Source organism: Geotrypetes seraphini, chromosome 17 (genome assembly GCF_902459505.1).
Source record: "Geotrypetes seraphini chromosome 17, aGeoSer1.1, whole genome shotgun sequence".
NCBI classification, from domain to species: Eukaryota; Metazoa; Chordata; class Amphibia; order Gymnophiona; family Dermophiidae; genus Geotrypetes; species Geotrypetes seraphini.
Window position 1 is genome coordinate 2,864,308 of NC_047100.1, and position 23,413 is coordinate 2,887,720.

General features: G+C 42.2%; 1 protein-coding gene across 6 annotated transcripts in view; it reads right to left on the reverse strand.

Annotated features, from left to right (window-relative positions):
• Positions 1–23,413, reverse strand: part of FGD5 (FYVE, RhoGEF and PH domain containing 5) — a 164,945-nt gene that overhangs the window by 69,936 nt on the left and 71,596 nt on the right. For 3 of the 6 annotated variants that reach the window (XM_033925953.1, XM_033925954.1, XM_033925955.1), the window contains one exon: positions 1,428–4,416. In XM_033925953.1, the coding sequence (XP_033781844.1) occupies positions 1,428–4,363 (2,936 nt within the window). In that variant the 5' untranslated portion in view covers positions 4,364–4,416. Of the gene's footprint in view, positions 1–1,427; positions 4,417–6,534; positions 6,619–6,821; positions 6,944–23,413 lie in introns of those variants that run through there. The other 3 variants (XM_033925952.1, XM_033925951.1, XM_033925956.1) reach the window with 2 other exon arrangements.

A 23,413-nucleotide genomic window follows, 5' to 3' on the forward strand; every position in this document is an offset into this window, starting at 1 on the left:
CTGACAGTCAAAATGTTAACTGATGCCTGCCTGAAATAGTCTTCTCCCCCCTACACAATGTAACATGGGCACATACTGGAATGCAAAGATTTTATTTGCTATTACTTTAAATTAGGGCTGCACATCGATTAATCGCAATTAATCACAATTAAAATTTTTAATCGCATAAAACGTCCCTCCCCCTCACATGTCCTTCTATGCTCGTACAGCGGCAAATATAGACAGCAGAAGTAAATTCTCAGAACCGACATGCTTTAATTACTAAAATGAAAATAAATCATTTTTCTTAGCTTTGTTGCTTGGCGATTTTATTTTTCTAATCATTTTGTTCTGCCTTTAAAAGCTAAAAAAAAATGATTTATTTTGTAAACTAAACTAAACTAAACCTTAGGCTTATATACCGCATCTTCTATAAAACAATAGAGCTTGGCACGGTTTACAAAAATTAGAAAAGAGAACAAGTACAATATGAATTTGGAATAGTATGGAGAGGAGCGGAATTTACAACTTTGAAAAAAGCCAAGTTTTCAGATGTTTTCAAAATAGTTGGAATGAGTGCAGGTCGCGCAGTTGAAAAGAAAAATCCACAACTCAGTAATTTTGAAAAGTAGAGATTTCCCTAAGTTACCAATATAGATAACCCCTTTCGAAGTTGGAAAGGACAATTTAAATTTTTGAGTAGATCTGGTGATATCAGATCATACAGAATTCCAGGACAGGGGAATTAAAGGGGGAAGGATGCCATGCAAGATCTTGAATGCTAAGCAGGCGCATTTAAAATAAACCCTGGAAATTATTAGAAGCCAATGAAATTTTTGCAGAAGTGGAGAAATATGATCAAATTTGCCTTTTGCAAAGATGTTGGTTTTGAGAATTTACTTCTGCTGTCTATATTTGCCGCTGCACAAGTATAGAATGAAATGTGAGGGGGGACGCTTTATGCAATTAAAAATTGTAATCGTGAATAATCAATGTGCAGCCCTACTTTAAATAAATGGATAAGTCAGGTTAGATGAAGGCTTTTTCATATATTGAATCATTTTACTTCCAAAGCCATGAATTGAATTTGCAATGTTCCAGGGGAAAAAAAATCTATCAAGTATATATAAAAGCAAGAGGACACAGCAAGAACATCTGCAATCAGCTTGTTTCTAAGTGTTTCTCTTCAGACTATTCATTTGTCCTGCAGATCTCAGAATGAAAGAACTCTAACTTGTGGCCATGCTGAAATGAAGTCCTAACCCACATTCTAAATACAATATTTACACAAAGGTAGGAGTTTCAGGAAAAACTTCTTGCAATGAAATGTTTTCTTCCAGACCTCTTTTCTGAAAGCAATTCCTAACATTATGGACAGAAGCTAAATGAGGAAGTCTCACCTGTTCACACCAGGCTAACGGGGTTTTTAACATAATACCTCACAGTACCTGTCTGTTTCCTGGTCTGCTGTTTGCTGTTTGATCTCAAGTGTGTTGAAGCTGCTCATGTCCACATATCCATCATTTTCATTAGCAGAGGACAATGCCCTTGTTGGGTCTTCAAAAAACTCCGTAAAGGTTCTGGCCCTAACGGGCCTCCTGCTAGGAATCTGTATATTTTCATAATCAGAACTCATTGCTGGGATATTTTCATAATCCGACGTGTCAGCATTGGGAAACGAAATGGACCTTGGTTTTGTTAAGGGCAGGGGCATGAATGGAGGCCTGGCACGATCTTCAAATGACTCCACCCTTGCCACACTCCTACTGAAAGACTTGGGCGTTCCTTTCCTCTTCCCATCCTTATAGAAGAGGACCATGGAAGGAGACTCGGAAGCTCTCACCTTCCCTGAGTGGGACTTCAGTTGCGGTGAGCTCCCCAGACTCCTCCTATCCAGTTCCACAACTCTAGCGGGTCCATGATAACTAGATTCTGAGGAAGATCTGGATGACAAGACGTTAACATCTACATGCACTTTGGTCTCGGTCTTTTTTTTGAATTTTAGAGTGAGGAAGCGTTTAAAGGAGGACTTCTTCTTCTTGAAGTATTTATCGGGAGATTCGTTCTCTATTAAAAGTGAGGGAGAACTTTTTGTGATTGGCTTTTTGGTAATGCAGGCCAGTTCAAAAGGGGGTGGAATGTCAACTACGGAGGATGGGGTAGATACACCTCCCTGTGAATAGTGACTCCTCTGAGAAAAACTACCTGAAGAGTTAATAACACAAGGTAGAGAAAGATTGTCTTCTTGCCTCTTTATTCTACTGTCCTCAAATGTTAAGCCATCACTGTCTCTGTAAACAGAAAGTGGGCTATCCCTTCCCTCCACAGAGTAAGATCGTGGGTATAAAATAAAGCGTCTAGGTTTGGCCGGTAATACCCTGGTACCGTCCGTCTCTTTTCCTTCCATAGCTTGTAAGTTAGTTATAGTGTTTGATCCAGAATAAAGGACTGGTGATTGAGAATCTGTATCTGGCCCAGACTCCTCAGGCACTGTTTCAGGTACACAGCCAGGTAACTTCCCAGAGTGAGAACGTGATCTGGTGACTATGTTTTTACGATCAAAACACAACAGATTATTTTCTACATCCATACTTGGTTCTTTCGTGCACCAGTTGTTTGGAGGGCCCTCTACTGATCTGAAGTATCCAGTTTCTTCTCCGTTTAGCGAGAAATAGCTGCATTTTATAGGCAGACTGTCTCCGAGTACATAGGGGTTTGAATCATCATCTTCAGTTTCTTCAGGTATTACAGTCACCTCTGTACTAGATAAATGTTTGCTTGTGGCCTCATCACCTTCAGCTAATGAGTCTTTTACATGATCTTCCTCTGTCGTATCTTCTTCCAGTGAAAGATCAGCACTGTTCTCATCACACAAAATGTCCACTTCTCTGTTTTTAGAGGCACCAAAGCCGTTAGGATCCAACCATTCATCAGACTCCACTTCCACATCCTCACAATTCTCCTCCACAATGCATTCAGTAATGCTGCGGTTGATAAGACCCATCTCTGGACAAGTGAGGCTATGTTGAGGAATGGCAGATTCTTTACCACTATATGAGCCACAGTCTTCAACAGGAAAATAGCCATCTAGGTTGCCATGAGTAGAGTCACCTACATCTTCAAAAGGAATAATTTGACAGCTATCATCTATATCATAATTTTCAATATCTTCTTTTAAATCTTCCATTTCATCATGTGCTGTTTCTGAAGTTTCCTCTTCACTTTTTATCTCAATGGTTTGATAGCCATCATCTACGTTGTCTTCATGGTCTCCGTTTGTGCCATTTTCAGAATCTGGGGCTCCAATGCTTACAATAAGTGAAGCCTCTCTCTCATTATCAGCTTCAGCATCACTGCAAGAATCCCCTGAAAACTCAGCATCAGGTTGCTCATCTTCAGTCATTTCTAGTCCAGTGTCTGTTCCTTCGTCATCATAGGGGTCTTTGGAGCTCTCGTGTACTGTACAAATATGTACTAATTCAAGCTCTGCATTCAGGTCAAAGTCACCACCATTTGTATCTTCATTCATGGGGCACACATCTGGAATAGCATTTAGTACCTTCTCCCCCTCCTCAAAAGTCCGACACGGTTCAAATTCTGGGTTGGTTGATTCTTCAGAAGCAGACGATGGATCACCCAAATGTAACATAATGTCACACGTCCTACTGCTTACATCCTCGTCTGTATCCAATGTGGAAACAAATCCAGGGTTAGGTTTATTATCCTTTTCTAAATTTATATCATCCTCAAATGTAAATCCATTTTCAACAGCATCAGAATTGTTTTCAAAGTCTATCACTAAATTATCTATTTCAGCTACTGGTAAGGGTCTATGACAGATTTCTATTTGATTCTCACCGAATTCAATATCTATTGACTCTTTTGAGTCATAGTTTTCAGGTTCAATAGTATTAGATAATTCACTATCCTCAGTCTCAGCAACTGCAGAGAGATGGTTGTTTTCAGAATTTGGAATGTCCTCTTCTTCCTGATTATTGTCCCTTTCCACAGACACCAAGGGCTCTCCATCTGCAGTCAACGGAAAAGACTGGATATACTTACATTGGAGGCCACTATGTTCTTCATTGCTCAGGTCAGGTACTACAATATCCTCATCATTAACTACTGCCATGAGTTCAGAAGCAGAGCAGTCAATGCTACAATGAATTCCTTCAGAAAGATCATCGTCTGAGCAGGTCATTTCTCCATTTGTGCAATTGTTTTCACTATCACTTGCTCTGAGGTTGGAACTCTGGTCTGCGGTGGGTAATACTACTGGCTTCGGAGCAATGGGTGGTTTGGGCCCTCTGGATATAGAATTCAAAGTTTGAAGAAGACTTGATCTTGACATCAAAGAAGGATACTTGATAGCAGTGACAGACATAGGATGATCAATGCTAGTCCTTGGCTTTGGTGCTAGTGGTGGCTTTGCGATCTCTAGAGAACAAAACAGAAACAATAAAATAAGTTAACATCAAGGTCCACCAGAATTATGCTGTTCAAGTATAAGTCAACTGCAGTTCTAACATAAGACCTGATTTACTAATAGCACCCCTTACTACATCAATAGAATGAGAGGGAAACCCTACTAACATATAAAACATAGTAAAACTCAAAATGTGGATAGTATAACCTGAAATAGAAAGCCAGAGAAAATAAAGCTTCATCACCCAGCACAACAAGAATAAGCCGAAAGCAACAATTCCTCTGGTCAAAATCCTTTGTCTGACTGATGGGAAACAGCACAAACAAGGCGTGTCAACGTGAGCTATTTAAACCTGTACAGCCCAAGTCTAGTGCTAATTGCAATCATTGTATAATGCACTTTTTAATGCATACTAATTCTAAGCCATGCTGATGTATACAAACTACACTTCGCAGCGAGCCTGCTTATGGTATTAATTCAGTATGTTTAAACTATGAAACTATTTGGAAAAAATGGTAAGAGACAATGAAATCATTTATAGGCCATCGTTTTCAGATTTCCAATTTTTCAAACTGCCTATAAAAAGCAGAACACAACCAAAAGAGAAAGAAATATCATTTAGTTTTAATGCCTCTGGAAAGCAATGCAACAGTCTGGCAAGCCTGGATGGTCTCTTTCCCGAGTGCACCGATATACAAGGGGCTGCTGAAAAGTTCTCAGGCCAACCAAGAAGAGAAGGACGTGCATAGGGTTCAATCAATGATCTGAAACAATGTCAAAACATAGAATTGGCTCTTAATGAAATAAGATAACGCTCAGAATTTAGGAAGTTGGTTGCTTGGGCTGAGAACATTTCAGCAGCCCCTCCTATAGGCCTTCACCCACAACAGTCATTTTCCATATGCAACACATGTCATCTCATAAAAAAACAACTGTGCAGAACGGTTCCTATTTCATATACCCTGTAACATGGTAGATGGTTTTTGAAGATGAAGTCCATAATCATTTCTCAGTGTTGAGAACTGAATAGCTCCATAGAAAGATACCAGAGAACTGATATCGTAAACCTTGGAGGTTTCATTCAAAAACTAAAGCAATACCAACAATCTCCAAGTTTTCCAAAGTCAGTACATACATGCATATTAAAGTTAATAGGGAATAGATTCCGTAGAAACGTAAGGAAGATCTTGTTCAACCAAAGAGTGCGATAGGAATCTAGAACGCTCTTCCAGAGGCTGTTATAGGGGAAAACACTCTTCAGGGATTCAAGACAAGGTTGGATAAGTTCCTACTGGAAGAGAACATACACAAGTAAGGCTAGACTCGAATAGGGCACTGGTCTTTGAGCGGACTGCTAGGCACAATGGACCACTGGTCTGACCCAGCAGTGGCAAATCTTATGTTCTTATTTTTTAATTCACCTTCCATAATTTTTACTGCTCAAACACTGATTGTAGCGGAAACCAACTTCCATTAAGAATCACAGCCCTTGAGGATTACATACAGATTTTTCAGGACATTCAGCAGAAACATGCAATATTTAAACATAATTGTTCCAAGAAGGTTAGGTTGCATATTTGGGGTATTCTGAAAGTCCTTTAGTGGCTCCAGAGAACTTGAGATATTTACCCCTTGTAACAGTAGCAAAAGCAGCATTTTTGTCTGCAAAACATATCACTTGGCAACTTCTTTTTCAGATGTAATCTAAGAAATAGCGTTTCTCAACATTTCAGCCTAAACAATACAGGACATTGAAAAGCTGACGGCTGAGCCCACCAGGGACATGAAAGATACTTAACATCCTCAAATCCACAGAGTTAGAAATAGAAGGTGGGGAGGGGGGAGAAAGGCACACAGAATTGTGCAAGTCCAATGAAACAGGATTGGACTGGGGCATTTGAAAACATAACTTTTATTTTAATTGATCACTTAATTTCACCCTGACAAACAATCAAATATGAAAATCCTTGCACGACTCTAAACTGGGGATTATTGCAGCTCTCTGTAATCATCGGGTCTCCAGCCATCCTTCAGCCTTCCTCCGATGCCAACCTTTAGGGACAACGAAACACCTTCCTGGTCCAGCCCAAAAGGCTTGGCCTGCCCAGCCCAGGAGTTTTCCGACCCACCTGTTTGTCAGATTGACCAAAACAACCAGCGTCGACTGAAGATGCAACGAAACGAAACGAAACAAAATCCGAAAGGGATCTAGAAGCATCTTTTCTCCGCGGCAACTGAGAGAACCCCGCTGCTGCCCTCTACTGGTCAGGGTAATTCCGAGCGGAAGATGCATCTTGCCATATTCTGCAGCCTATAAAAAAGGCAAGGCACATTCTGCAAAGTGGATCCAGTGCAGCGATCGAGAGCCGCTCCTTGGGGGTTCAGTCCAGCGAAACCCCAAATTCCCAGCACCTACCTGAGTTCATCTTCCCGTCTTCCGATCCCGGGCAGGATTCGCACCTGGAGCTTTCATCTCCTCCTCGGATCTGCTTCCCTCCGAACTGGCCGGGCTTCTCAACCAGGCATTTCCCTTCCTTTCCTGTAGAGGAAGACCTTTTTTTTTTTTTTTTTTTTGCTCACTCAGGGATCGAGCTGTGAAAACTGAGGGGCTCCTTGAAAGCAAACACAGCGAGATTTAAAGAGACAGTCAGTCTGTTCTAGGGAACCTGCTGATGACATTTCTGAAATAGGCAGCTTTTGCTTCCTTCCTCCCATCACCTCGACTGATGCATGGGCAGCATTGCCACTAGGGGTGGGCTTGGCTTTCTTTCACTTCGCACAACATAAACGCTTTATTACACACTTAAAAGGTCAAGTCTGTACCGAGGACCCCGAGGTCAGGCATGTGCCACCTCCATGCTCCCTGAAACACTCACATAGAGAAATGTCACCTAAATGGTTTGCACAGCACATTATAAAATTGAAAAACCAACCAAAAATTTACATTCCAGATTTATCTATTTCAAGTTTTTTAAACTATGTAGCTTGGCTGATAAGACTGTACGCTCTTTCGATCAGGGACTATCTTCTTTGTGACTCTGCGGCACTGCGTGCGTCTGGTAGCACTAGAGAACTAATTCATAGTAGCAGTGGTAGCTGGCAAAAGTCTTTGCGCCCAGCAGTGCTGTAAGAAGGCACGCTGGTACGCAGGGCACTGGCACCTGGCATTGTAGTGTGCACCCCCTCTATTCCCTGCTACCCCATGTACTTCTTGAAATGTTCTCCAGTGCGAGCCAGCATCTTCCACCCACCGCTCACGCCGGCGTCAGCTCCCTTCTGACATCACGTCCTGGTCCCACAACCATGAAATGACATCAGAAGGGAGTCGATGCCTGAACGAGCAGCGGGTGGAAGATGCTGCTCGCGCCGGAGAACATTGCAAGATGTACATGGAAGGGCAGAGAGGAGGAGAGGTGTCGGCACCCCCAGCGAAGTTGGCGCCTTTGCGGTCCACCCCCTGCCTCCCCATTACTATGCCACTGTCACCCAAAGTGGAGCGTGGACTTTCACTCCGTGCTATTCTATAAAGAACGATCACCCTGGAAAGCCCCCTAGCATCAATTTTTTGTATTGGCACATACAGTAATTGTCAGCACTATCTATAGAATTTCCCCTAAATGGGCCTAATGCCCCTTATCGACAATCCAGTCTTATGTTTCTCTGGTTCCATGTTCTAATATGCCTGGAAGTTTCTGTCTCTAGAACGTGACCGTACCTATTAATTAATTAGTTAATGAGAGCGTGCTTTCATTGTCATGCTGCACGCCATGATTTATTATTCCCACTTAATTTACGCAATGCAAGAAACATTTCCCAGCCATTTCTCTTTCTCCTCGCTCCTGTTCATGTCAGTGTAACAAGAGTACATCGGAAGGCAGAAAATTACTTCTGGGAGAATTTATTTAGTTGCGGTGAATCTGAGGAATTAAGTTGTATGGAAAACCTCCGAGCACTATCTTTGAACAGGGAGGACGGAGGGATAATTACAGGAGCGAAGGGGCATTTTGCTCATGTCAGAAAGAATTCCAGGTGAGGCTGGAGAGTGTTAGAGGATACAACTTGAAATACAATATATTTGCTATCGAACTACAGAGCGGATAGCGTAGCTGGTTTTAAGAAAGGTTTGGACAAGTTCCTGGAGGAAAAGTCCATAGTCTGTTATTGAGAAAGAAATGGGGGAAGCCACTGCTTGCCCTGGATCGGTAGCATGCACTATTGCTACTCTTTGGAGTTCCAGAATCTTGCTATTCTTTGAGATTCTGCCTGGAATCTTGAAACTCTTTGGAGATCTAGAATCTTTTGTTACCCTTTGGGATTCTGGAATGTTGCTATTTCTTGAGTTTTGGCCAGGTACTAGGGACCTGAATTGGCCACCGTGAGAATGGGCTACTGGGCTTGATGAACCATTGGTCTGACCCAGTAAGGCTATTCTTATGTTCATATGCTCTTATGTTCTCATGACCTCATGTTGAATAACCTGATGCCATTGCCGGGCATAATTAGACCTGCCCAGCATGGGACACCTTGGACATTATTCACTTGTTCTCATTTCCCTTACATCCCAACTTCTCATGCAGGGATGCCTTACTTGATTTTTCTCCTCCTTCTTTGGTGTTCCTTGCAAGAAAATATTAGAGAAATCTATATCTTACCAGGCCGTTAAGATTCAGCATGATTTACCTAGCGAGTTAAAACCTTTCTCTTCCTACCTGTTTAAAAATGTAAAAAAATATTTATTTAGAGAATATCTATTACAATAATTTACTGTTATTGACACTTGAGATCATTGTTATATATTGACTTCTTGTAATTGCTTTGAACCTTTTTTGGGGGAATTGGCAGAATATATATACTAATATCATATCACTATATAGAAACATTATGACAGATAAAAGCCAAATGGCCCATCCAGTCTGCCCATCCACAGCATCTACCATCTCCTCCTCTTTCTAAGAGATCCTACGTGCCTTTCCCATGCTTTCTTGAATTCAGACAGTCTCTCTCTCCACCACCTTTTCTGGGAGACTTCCATGCATCTACCTCCCTTTCTGTAAAAAAGTATTTCCTTAGATTACTCCTGAGCCTATCACCTCTTAACTTCATCCTATGCCCTCTGATTCCAGAGCTTCCTTTCAAACGAAAGAGACTCAACTCGTGCACATTTACGCCATGTAGGTATTTAAACATCCTCTATCATATCTCCCCTTTCTTGCCTTTCCTCCAAAGTATACATATTGAGAGCTTTAAGTCTGTCCCCATAGACTTTATAACAAAGACTACTGACAATTTTAGTTGCCTTCTCTGGACTGACTCCATCCAGTTTATATCCTTTTGAAGGTATGGTCTCCAGAATTGTAAATGAGGTCTCACCAGAATTCTAAATGAGGTCTCGCCAAGGTCTTATACAGGGGCAACAATTCCTCCTTTTTCCTACTGGCCATGCCTCTCCCTATGCACCCTAACATCCTTCTAGTTTTCGCCGTCACCTTTTCAACCTGTTTGGCCACCTTAAGATCATCACATACAATCCCACCCAAGTCCCACTCTTCTGTCGTGCACATAAGTTCTTCACCCCCTAAACTGTACCGTTCTCTTGGGCTTTTGCAGCCCAAATGCATTTCTTGAATCATAGACACGGCCTCATATTTATCTGTCCTGGATTTCCTAGATTCCTGCATTATGATTGCTCTGTTGATCCACTTGAATAATTAGGATTAAAAAAAAAAAAAAAAAAAAAAAAGGATTTGTAGGCGAGTCAATTAAACTCAATAGGTCTGTGATTAGCCATTGAGAGCTAAGCTCCTTTGATCTGCTCAGCATCATTGATGCATCTGGTTAGCAGGTTAGCTCATGAAAGCTACCCTATTCTGAATTTTTATGTATAATCCCGTAGCACAAAATCCACCTGATCTCATGGCCAAGAATGGACTGAATCAATAGCTACTATGAAACATTGCAAGCCATTCATGCCATCTGATCGTGACAACACCTAAGTCTTACGTTAATACCGTATGTACTATTTATTTGACATGTGAAATGTGGAGGGGAAAAGTGAGAAGGGCCTTTGGTGACTTTTTGCTTTCCCATTGGTGACCTGCTCAGTTGAACTGAGTCTGGGATTTTTCATCCCAATTTAACTTGTTCCCCTGGACATTTTAAAGTTTACAGCATTAAGTCCCTTGTTTTCAAACCCTTTCTAACCTGCTAAAGTCTGAAGATCAGGCCGCTGAGAAAAACAGGTGCTGAGTACAGTAACTGTTCTGTGTAGTTCCCTGTCACGAGCAAAAGTTATTTAAAATTGGGCAATTCTTTTTCATGCTGTTTTCTAGCCCAAACACTGGGTGTGGTGCTACATGTGAGGTTCACAAACAGTGTGTAGGAAATGGAACACCCACTTAGTGTAATTTGTATTCTGCATTGTTTGGTTTCTGCCCAATTTTTTTTTTTAACTTAAGGTTTTGGCCTTATGACGAGCCATGTCATCTGCCAACTTAGATACCAGCAAACATCTCTCAGGGACTGTGTTAAACGGCACATGCACCAAGCCTTTGGTGGGTACAAGGCTCAGAAATTAAGTGGCATTGGCAAGGGATGTCTCCAGCTTCCTGTTCAGGCATCTGCCGCCTGATTGGAGGAAAACAGTCCTTAAGCCTTCTTCATAACAGGAAACTGATCCTCCTGCTTCCTGAAGTACAGGAACTGTTTCCCTGGCAACCTCTGGACAAAGAGGAGGCCGTTAACCCCTAGGGTACCATCAGTGTTTCATAGGTTGCTAATATCCTAAGTCATAGAAAACTATGGATGGATGACCTTTATTCTGTACACTCAATGTCCTGCCAATGGGTTTCATCTTTTGGGGACTTTAATAAGTTCCTTTTCTATGCATTTGAGCGCATCACATATTTCATATTTTTTTTCAGGTTAATTAGAATATAATAACCCTGCAATCTGCTGTCTTTGGCAGATAATGTTTTGATATATCCAGGCCAGGGATAGAACAAATGTCCTAGTTGCCCTGCAATGTCTTAGATAAGCTCTTGTTCTCGGGGTCATGAAGTATTTATTAATATAAGAGCCATCTTTTGGTGGCACGAGAGAAGAGGAGAGGTTTGCTAAAGGGGATACCAACAGCACGTTGCCGCTCTCAGGGCATGCATTCCCTTTTCAGAAAACCATTGTGCCCATTCTCCTAGGCCTTCTCCCAAAATAGCTCTGTTTTTGGTTCAGTAAATTGTAGCTCCAGTCAAGGGGTGGCAATTAAGTGCATGTTTCTGTCTTATGAGCTGTATTCAGTGAAGGTGTTTTCCAAGCATAGACTGGAGGGAAAGAAAGGCCTCTTAATGCATCTGTTGGATTATAGATTGCCTCCATTTTGTGGAGTCATGGGGGAGTCAGAGTGTTCAAATAAGAACTGGGCCACATTCTCCCATCTAAACTCCACCTTCTCAAAGCAGTAGCTATACTCATATTTAGTATCTCAGAATTATAGAGATCTACAATTGGATGTCTAGACCGATTACATGCTTGGCATCTAGATTACACAAGAGCTTTCGGTTTTTTGGGGGTTTTTTTGGGAGGGGAGCAAAGTTGCCCGACTGTCTGAAAAGTGTGTAGGATCCGTAGCAGGACTAACTCTGGTAGGGGCCCATACAAAGGTCAACACACCTCTCCTAGTGAATTCTTTTACTGGTCCCACTTCGTTGGGTTTCAGTTTAATTGTAGGGAGTCCTACTTCATTTGGTTTTCCATTTGTTGTGTGTTGTTGGTTCTGTTTTTTATTTACCTGTTAATACTTCTGTAATTTTTTTTTTTTAATTGTGATCCGCCAGGAGTTTGCTCTTTTGGATTGGTAGAATAAACATTTTTGTTTAAACATCCAATAAGGGAAGAAATTAGTCATCAAATTACAGATGGATAAAGCAAGATGCGGGAAGATGATATGACTTTTTCAAGAGCCTACATTGTCGCCTGTAGACTGAGGGTTAAAACTGAGCTGACATTTCCTACCACTACAGGCAGTCCTCGGGTTAAGAACAAGTTATATTTTTTAAGCTGTTCTTAAATCTTGTAGATTTTAAGATTCTGCTCCCAGCTGACAAAAGGGCCAACTGCCCCTACCAGTGTTCTCTCTAAGGAAGTAGTTCCCAACCCTGTCTTAGAGGACCACCAGGCCAGTCGGGTTTTCAGGATAGCCCTAATGAATATGCATATAATGGAGGTGCCAGGCATGCAAATCTATCCCAACTGGTCTGGTGGTCCTCCAGGACAGGGTTGGGAACCACTGCTCTAAGGTACAACAGGCATAACCACACACTGTTCTTAATGTGGCCAGTCATCATTCCTGAATCTGCTGCAGGAGAAGTGTAGGAGTCTAGGCCACTGGAAATACTGCTCAGTGAAATCAAATGAAGCCGCGACCGCGTTCTTAAGTACGAGTCGTACTTAAGTCGGGCATCTGTACTCCTATTAATCATTTCTATAGCGCCACTAGGTGTATGCAGGCACTATCTCTGTCCCTAGCGGACTCACCATCTAAGTTTTGTACCAGGATCACAAGGAGGCTACTAGTTGTGGCCAGTCCCATGCTATGCATTGCAATGCAGAATGCCCCTGGCTGAATCCCCGTGTCAGTCGGTGTTGTTACTGCCATTGGATGAAGAGAATTTGGTGCCCTCGTCTCCTCTCACTGGAGATGGTGCAGCCCTGTTTGGCCTGCTCTTTGGGCTCATGCGCATCTCTTAGCAACTTTCTCACAGATGCTGCTGTGAATTACACACTCACTTAACATTTTCCACAGGGAATACAGAGAACGGTCTATGCCCGGTCCTTTGTATTCAGTTCATGCTGCACAGTGGATATAAATGTTGCATTACAATGCGGCTGAAATACACCTTTTAGAGAAAGACGCTCAAACTTTCCAATACATTTGAAACACTCAAGGAATCTAAGTCTTGGCGCTGTGCCGTCTGATCATGCTGAGGGAGATAAGGTGTGAAAAGGAATTTTTAAGTCTAAGTGTCCTTTTTCTGAGTTCTTCCACTTATGGGATGCGATTAGATCAGTGAACTTGGAGGACACCGAGTGACTTATGCCCAGTCCATGCCAAAAAATATTTTCCAAATTTATACCCAGTATTGGTAACACAGCAATTGTGTTACTAAAACCAAAGTGTCACCAGTGTATGGGGAGATATGAATGGGAGTGAGAAGTAGCCTTAATGGTTAGTGCAGCAGACCCTAGGGAAATGGGTTCAGTTCCCAATGGATCACTCGATGGTAGGGCTGCACCTCAAATACCATGTGCAGTTCTGGTCGCTGAATCTCAAAAAAAGATATAGTGGAATTAGAAAAGGTACAGAGAAGGGTGACTAAAATGATAAAAGGGATGGGACGACTTCCCTATGAGGAAAGGCTAAAGCGGCTAAGGCTCTTCAGCTTGGAGACGAGACGGCTCAGGGGTGATATGATAGAGGTCTGTAAAATACTGGGTGGAGTGGAAAGGGGAGATGTGAATTGCTTGTTCACTCTTTCCAAAAATACTAGGACTAGGGGACATGCAATGAAGCTACTAAGTAGTAGATTTAAAACAAACAGGTGAAAATATTTCTTCACACAACATGTAATTAAACTGTGGAATTTGTTGCCAGAAAATGTGGTGAAATTAGTTAGCTTAGCGAGGTTTAAAAAGGTTTAGATAATTTCCTAAAAGAGAAGTCCATAGGCCATTATTAAGATGTCTTGGGGAAATCCACTGCTTATTCCTAGGATAAGCAGCATAAAATCTGTTGTACTACTTGGGATCTAGTTAGGTATTTGGAACCTGGGTTGGCCACTGTTGGAAACAGGATACTGGGCTTGATGGACCTTCTGTCTGTCCCGGTATGGCAACTCATAGGTGAGTCAAGTATAGGACAATCGAGCCACTGCGATATCACTGATATGTTTAGCTCTTAGGCATTGGTGGAATGAGTCTCAGCTCTGGAATGTTGTCACTTTGGGTTTCTGCTTTGTACTTGGTACTTGGGTTGGCCATTGTTGGAAACAGGATACTGGGCTTGTTGGACCTTCCGTCTGACCCAATACGGCAGTTCTTATAACTTTTAGGCCAAGACAAACCAGGCCTAAACACCAGCATGTAACTTGTGCATGTATTCTATAACAATGCATATAAATTTAGGCATATCCTCAAATTTGCCAACGCTCCTCCCCCGACCATGCCGCCTTTTCAGATTGGCGCACAGCACTTTATTGAATATGTCGACCAAGTTCTGTGTGTAACTTCTAATTAGTGTCAATTAGCATCAATGAAGTGTTAATTGCCAGTTATCAGTGCCATGCAGTCAAATTAGCTGTGCACACCGTACGTAAGGCTCCATATTCAGAATTTGGGGGAAAGTGTGCGATTTAGGATTTTCCGCCATTATTTCCTCCCGGGAAACGGCTGCTGAATAGAAACAGCAAAAGACTTTTTCCATCATTCTGTTTTCTTATCATCAGCAGCATAACAATAAAAGTGAAATTACGCTTCGTTAGCATTTAAACACCTCCAGATCCATTTGACAGATGAGGTGACCTTTCTTGTAAACATGGAGCACAGTTCCTTCTAAGCACCCATGACTCTTACTTTCTGTTATTGTCCAGAAATGGATGAATTAATCCATGTAGAGTTGCAGGGTCTAAACAAAACATGTTTTGCAGCTCTGGGCTGCCACTTCCTCACACAGGAGCAAAACGTCAGAGGGTTTGTTGCTGTTTCTCCTCTCCACCTTATTTATAGCAAAAGGACAGAGCAAAACATGTTTGTCTTCACTAAGAAAGGAAATTAGGTTTTTATTTTTAAATGGTTAGAAAATTAAAAAAATAGATTATATATAAAAACAATGCAAGCTGTATTTTGGAGCAGCAGGATGGCTTACTTCATGGGCTTCTCAGACCCGTCCTGGTCTCTGTGCAACCAAAGGGGTTTGCAGGATATCCACACGAGATGAAATTGCATACGTTGGGATTCCAATACATGCTAGCTGAGTTGAGGCATGATCATTGTGGGGTTCCCTAGGATGGGATTGGGAAGTCCTGCACACTGCCATACAGGGAGCTCAGGCTTCTGCCGTGGGGAACCCTGGACCTAAGCCAGAGGTGGCTTTGTTAATAATCTCTTCTTTTCTTTAATTCACTGCTTCTGCTCTGTAGTGCCTGCTAAAATAACTAACCCTCTCCCCCCAAAAAAAAAAATAGTGTCAAGTTTTGCTCGTCATCTTGTTTTTAAAAATTATAGGAAACAACACATTTAACTGATATTTTCATGTCATTTAAAACAAAAGTATGTCTCTACTGGCATTGCATACTATTTAGCATGGGCCAGAGAGACAGTCTTGCTTTTAGAGTGACCTCTACTGGTTAGTCAAGGAATAGCATAGGAAGCGTCTCTGGTAGACTGCATCAGGTTTGGGGGGTTTTCATAGCCACACAAATTTCTTGTAGAATTTGGAGCATCAAGAAATGTCTAATGAGATTAAGAAAATACGGGCTATTCTGTGTTATGGCTCCTTGATGGTTAATCAGCAGACTAAAGAGGCTTTGCAGGGCAAAGAAAAGCAAAAATATGGAATTCCTAAGCTTCAATTAATTCCACATCGCATTCAGTGGAAAGGTTACATGCGCTGCAGTGTTTTGATATAGAATGCCATAGTCTCAGTAACTCAGTAAATGAAACAAGATCGTAACATGCACAGAATTGAAAATCCACAGAATTTTGCGTAAATCGTACAATGGAAGCCTGATCTCAGGTGGTGAGAGCCACTCCGTGTGTCTGTCATAGGGGAAAACACCCTCCAGGGATTCAAGACAAAGTTAGACAAGTTCCTGCTGAACCGGAACGTACGCAGGTAAGGCTAGTCTCAGTTAGGGCGCTGGTCTTTGACCAAAGGGCCGCCGCGTGAGTGGACTGCTGGGCACGATGAACCACTGGTCTGACCCAGCAGCTCACTTCTCATTTCCATTTCCAGTAACAAAACCAGAGAACAGGTATCATTTCCTAGTTTTCCAACTAATTTTTAACTTTACAGCTTGCTAATGAGCTTAATTAGAACAAAACTATTCTGGGTGAATTTTTAATGTTTAGAAACAGGCTATAAACATTTCTACGCAGTTCTAAAAGTGAAAGCAGCTGATGGTTTAGCAAATGTCTCAGATAAACCTCTGCACAGCCCATCTGGTCTGCTCAACAAGGTGATCAGATTTGAATCGGACACTCTGCACAGGGTTCACTTGTTCATGATTACACATTGGACCAGATTCAGTAAATAATGACCAAAAATGTGCTCAAAACCTTCCTGTTCTCCGATGCATAACACATATCTTTAACTCTGTGGTTATTATTTGTGTTAGAATTAAAGAATTCTGTATTGAGGAAATTGGGGGGGGGAAAGACTGACTTATTTGTTTACTGCATTTTATAATGTTTTGTTTGTGCTTGAAATTATGGATGTAAATTGTTTAGATTTAAGTGATTTATAAATTTTTAAAATAAATCAATATCGCCTTCCTTTTTGTGACCTCTAAAAGATCCCGTCAGTCTTCGTTCATCTACGATGTCAGTGTATGAAAGACTCCCCTCTTGCCCTGCCCTGCCCTGCCCTTTTTTCCTTCCCCCTTCTTTTGCATACAATTGAAGTTCCCTTCCTATCAAATTTTTATTTGTGTAAACATTGTGTTTTTTGTAATTATTATTATATTATACTTGTAAACCGCTCAGACAAATCAAATGGTCAATAAACTTGAAATTCGGGGATGAACCTAGTGAGAATTCCAGCGAGTTATGACAGCCGAAACCTGGTGTAAATCCAGACTCATAAGCTGGGAGCGGATTCCAAGAATTCTATGCGTACCTTTTGAGAATGCCTCAACATTGGCTTCACCCCTTCAGGACTGGGCGCTGAGGCTTATAGAATAGACGGCAAGCCCTAATTGGTGGCAATTAGTAGAATTAATTATTGGCATCCAATTCTTGGGGTTAATTGGCTCCTTAATCAATTAGGCTGTGCATGCTTCTCTGGGTGTGGAAATTCGGGTGCCCAAGGATGGTGTCTATTGTCATTTGAACTATTTTATTGTCGATTGCCTCTGTTGGCTTATAATTGCTGCTCACCACTTCGGGTGAATTTCTTCAAAAAGGCGGTTTTGTATGGGGAGGATGAATTTTAAGAAAATGCTGAAAACTCAATTGTTTGCTAATGCCTTCTTATGCTGATAATCGCCTTCTAGAATTTTTCTGACATCGAAGCATGATTTAAAGCTTGTTTGTACTTCTGAACTGATTGGATTTCTGCTCTTTCCCTATTATAACAAGGATGATTAACAATGTTGTCTTGATATGTCTGTTATATGTGACAATTGGAGGGAAACAAGATTCTATGTATGTCATTTGGAAACCGTATAGTTGTATGCGGTATATACATTTTTAAATAAATATATCATTTTTTTCCTGCGTATACCGATTTGCGCATGGAAGCTAGCGTCGAACACGTGTAAATACTGCCCAACCCTTCTCAGATGAAAGATCACTGGGCTGTACAGACAGTGCTATATACAGTTGTTAATTTACCCCCTTCTATGAAGCCGCATTAGGATTTTTTATTGCAGGCCGTGGAAGTAAAAGCTCTGACGCTCATAGGAATTCTATGAGCATCGGCAATAAAAAACCCTAACGTGGCTTCATAAAAAAGGAGGGGGGGGCGGAATCATTTGGGATTTATTGATTAAGATTTATTTTCCCACTCTTTGAAGAAGTTCTCACAAGGCAGTGTTCAACAAGAACTATCTGGACATAATTTCAGCAGTAAATGTAGAAGAATGTACGTCTCCAGCATGTTTAAAACGCGGCGATCAGGCTTCTAAAAAACCGTGCCCGTGATGCTGTCTCTCAGGCTCTAGCATCGGCTCACTGGCTGCCTGTAGCCAAATTTTGTGTCTTCAAGGGCCTGATGCTAGCATTGAAATCCTTGCATGACATGGCGCCGGGATACTTGATGGCTAAACTTCCTCCATATGTGCCGAACCGGTGAAATACGCCTCAAAACGCCCCCTGGCCGTGCCCTTCAACTGCAAACTGCCAAATGAGTCCTACTCCCACTTCATACTGAGCCACTGGAATTGACGGCCCCCGCAAATCAGATCCCTTGAAGGACTCCGCAACTTTAGAAAAGAAATAAAAACATCTCTCTTCACCTAACCCCCTGCCCTTGACCGACGGACTACAAAGAAACGTATATTGGTGCCAGAACCAGTATGTGTCACTTAAGGGCATTCGTATTCTAAAATCTTGCACCGTAAAGATAACTATGGCAAATTATAACCAGTAAATTATTATATTATGCATATTAATATTAGACCCCTAGTATGTGTCACGTTAGGTTAAAAACTTGTACTAAAATTTTGTATGTTTAACCTGTAACCCATCTACGGCATCGTATGTCTGATTCTTACAGTGTTAAAGCCAGTCAGTCAAAGGACTTAGTAGGAAGCACAGGCTGGATGCAGAGACAGATACTTCTCAAAGTGCCCAGACCTGGCTAAAGAAGTCTGTCTTTCTGAGTCGGGTCCCAGCGCATTCCAGTCCTTGTTTCATTCGTCTGCCACAGCAAGTGACAAGTCCAATTCTGGAACGTTAATAAGAGAAGAAGCAGGTCAGATGTTCTCACCTACATCATTGACAAGAAAGCTGCTTAGCACATGTGGCACCAAGTGTATTATCATTTGTAGCCCATCACCTTCACTTAACATTAATTCTTCTCTAAGCTGCAACAGGAGTAATGAGTTCTTGAGACATCTGGGAGCTCAGATTTCTGCGATGACTGGATGGAGCATTCTCAACATTTTTAAATAATGGCCATTAATGCAACTATCTGTTTGTTTAAAAATATTCCATACTATTAACATATTAGTTCAACCCTTACTATAAACTCCAGAGAAAAAACTCCTACAAAATCTACCTTACCTTAGTTCCAAATCAGCTATGCCCCGACTGGGGCACTAGACCACCAGCCCTTCAGATGGTCAGGTGGCCTGAGGGTGGGGGAGGGGTAGCGATTATCATGAGGAAGGGGAGTTTCAGCCAAAATTGTACCGGCATCTTCAGCCGAAAGCCGATATCGCGTTTCAGGCTGGCTTCAGTGCCTCCCGCGAAACCAAAGTCAAAATTATGGGTTTGGATCAGTTGGCCCAAGTCATACCCAGTTTCATCTCATGTTTAGCCTATACAGATAAGGACTGAAGACCCACATCCTGCCCCTTTGGCTCTGCAGTAGAACCAAACATACAAGAGACACATTGAGGGGCATTTTCAAAACAAATGTCTGAGTCTGATTTGGATGTTTCAAACAAAACATCAAAAGTGGAAGCAGAACAAAAAAAGCCATTTCCAAAACCTGAACCACTAGATGTCCAAATAAGTGAAAATTGTCTGCTTAGATGTCTAGACTGCTAGAACGCCCAAAATTATATCCCATTTTGGACTACAAATCATCCAAGTTGGAAACGTCCAAATGCAGTGGGAGGGGTCAGCATTAGGATGGACTGGCCCCATAGACATGTCAATAGAGGGCATAGAAACATAGAAGATGACGGCAGATAAGGGCCATAGCCCATCAGGTCTGCCCACTCTACTGACCCACCCCCAAGTCTACTATCCTAGGGATCCCACTCCTGGTGACAGGTTCCCTTGGCTTAACCCTTCGCATAAAGGATACCACATATAAAAGCTGTAGTGAGCCCCCCAATACCCACTTGGCTACCACCCCAAAAGCACTTATGGCTATAGGTGATACTTATATGGCAGTAGAGTAGGATTTGGGTAAGCTCAAACTTTCCACCATAAATGTAGGTAGAGTGCCTTTGGGCCTGGATCCTCATCTCTGTGGTTCACCAGCCTCTCAATAGCCTACTTAAGTGATGCTCTACTAGGCTTTCCTACAGGAGACGCTGCTGCTGTATGGACTTTTAAATTCAGATGTTGTGGGGTGGGACGAGGTCTCTGACCACTGGGTGGGTGTGGGTGTGGGAGGGGATCAATAGTTGATCTGTCCAGTGTTCATCTGGTCAGTTTGGGCACCTTTTTTTGCACATAGATGCTTCTAAAACAGGGCTAGCCTGAAACGTCTAAGTTCTATCGAGGACATTCTACAAAATGTTTGATTATAGCTGCAGAGCATCCAAATCTAAGGCCACCCAAAGCACGCCCATATCACACTTCCCAACACATCTCTTTACTCTCTAGACACACAGTGGGTGAAACGTCCCACTAGCTGTCCAGGAAATGAGTTTTGATTATCGGCACTTTGACATTTTTTCTCACCAAACACACATGCGAATGAATGCACATAAACACACATGTGAATACATGCACACACACACACACACGTGCACATGAACACATATACACAAATGCATGCACACAAGAACATATACACACATGCAAACGCATGCACACACAAATGTGTGAATGCATTCATACAAACCCACACATACACAGCTGATCTGTCATATCAAATTAATTATAGAGTCAGTTTTCATCTATGACTTTATTTTATATACATTTATCAGAGGTTCTTCCAAAAATATGCAGCTCTGTTTATGTCTTCACTTTCTCAGCATCAGTTGGCAGAAAGAAAGAATGAAGCTCTTGGAAATGTGCCCATTTAATCTGATGCCAGCCCAGCAGAGTCTGCATCAGTACAACAGCTGTTCTTCCTCAAGAAAGATGTAAGAGTCATTCACCGAGACCCACTGGCATGCCCATGTTCCAAAGGACCTGTAAATGGACAGGAAACAGCCACCAGAGAAATGACACTCATTTCTGTGCAATCAATGACAGTGTTTTATATGGAAGTGTTGCCTCTGGAGACATGCTGGTTTGTGTATTATTTTTCACTCAATAAGATCTCAACCCTTCACTTATCCTGAGCTGTACTTGCATGCAGTGAAAGTGCCCCAAAACTTCATCAGAGATCTCAAAAAGAGATCAAAGATACGACCTAACGAATTTGATTTGTATGTACATGTTGACTATTGTATATTACGTGTGCAGATCCTTCTTCAACCATAAGTGACAATGCCAAGAGGGTTGGCACCTTTAGAAGGGGTATATCACTGGCATTATTACAGGGCCCTATTATTTTATTTGAAAGACCTGAACCTGCATATTCTGGGAACCATCATTGCAGTTAACATTATTAAAGAATTACCAGAAAATAAGCATGAAACTTCAAACAATCAAGAACAAACAATGTGGAAAGACCCAAGACAGGAGGCCATAAAGTGGTCAAAATAAAAACCACATAATAGCAAAACACTGGCCAAATGGAAACAACAGTGAAGGGCTTCATAGCACAAGAATAATTAACCAGGCCACAGATGGAAGAAGCCTAAAAGAGATTAATAAAGCAAACCGGATTTATGAAAACCCTTTCCAAGATCAATCTGTGTTGGGAATTTGAACAATAAATATGGATATGGATTTAAACTTTAAGAAGGAAGTTTTGAATGGAGATTAAGAGGAAGCGCGTTCCAAAGGCAAGGGTCAGAGAACAGAAAGCGGCTGAGCTTGAGGAATCCCATGAAAGTTTAGTGAACATCTTGGAAACAATGCGACCCTGATGGTATTTTATAATTTTGATGGCGTGTTCCTTGCTGGAATATGGTCATGTTAGCAGTGGGCAGTGTGGGTTAGTTATCCAGAGAGGAGATTGGCACTCAGGACTCACCACATTTCGGCGGGGTCTTTCCCTGGTGCTGCTACAAGTCCTGCCCTGTTTTAGCAGGTGAAGAGCAGAGTTCAACCACTAGACAAAAAGTAATGAAAAGGGGTTTCGACAAGTTCAATGTTGGGCAGCTTGCAAGAGTCTCCTGAAATGGACGTACAGGCAAAGGGAAATTCCACTGTTTTTCTAGATGCTTTTGGCTGGCTTTCTACATATTGTAGTGCCTATGTAATTTCAGACAAATATTTTGCCATCAAGAGGCAGGGAAGGGTCAGAGAGGTTCAGGTTTTAGACCCTGGTGTTTTAGTCTCTTGCAGCAAACAATGGCTCAATAACTCATTAAAAGGCCGGTTCAACGACTTCTCTTCCTGTCTCCGATGGTTTTAGACCTCCTCGGGTAGGTTCCACACTCCAGAAAACATATTTTTCCTGCTGTTGTGTTTAATTGGGTTGGAGATTGATTGACAATAACCATCTGATCTAGAAACTAAGTATCAACAGGATTTCAGCTGATTCCGAGTGGCCTGCCCTGAAATCATATTTGCAGAAGTAACTCTTGATGAAAAAACAGAAACAGAAAGGCAGAGTCTATAAAAGGGCACCTAGGTGTATGGGATATGGCCACTCTTGAGCGGCATAGGTCTAAGTTCAGCAAATGGAGCCCAATTATGGGTGCCAAAAATAATGAGCGCTGTTCTATACATGGGGACTCCAAGTTGGACGCCATTTATAGACTTAGTGCCGAGATCCACACTCAATTTTGGGCACACAGATTTATATCGTGTAAAACCTGGTGCACATCCTCGTGCCTAAATTAGACGTGTACCTCCCATAGTCTATAATACAGCCGCCAGTGGTGTAGTTAGGGCAGGGGGGATGGAGCGCCCCGGGCGCCACCCTGATGGGGGTACCAGCACCTCTCCGCCCCTCGCTTGCGCCCTCGCTTGCCCGCTCCCTGTGCCTCTTTAAAATCTTTGCCAGCGTGAGCAACTGCTCTAGCCTACCGCTCACGCCAACCTGGCTCCCTCTGAAAGCACTTCTGGGTCATGGGACCAGGAAGTGATGTCAGAGGAAAAGCCAAAGCCAGCACAAGTAGCAGGCTGGAGAAGCTTCTGGTGAAGATTTAGAGGTGAAGCGGGGGGTGGAGAGGAGGGCACGGGGCAACTTCATCACCCTGGGTGCCTCCTACCCTCGCACTGCACAGCGCACATCTGAAGTGAACACCCATGCCCCTCCCATGGTTACGCCCACTT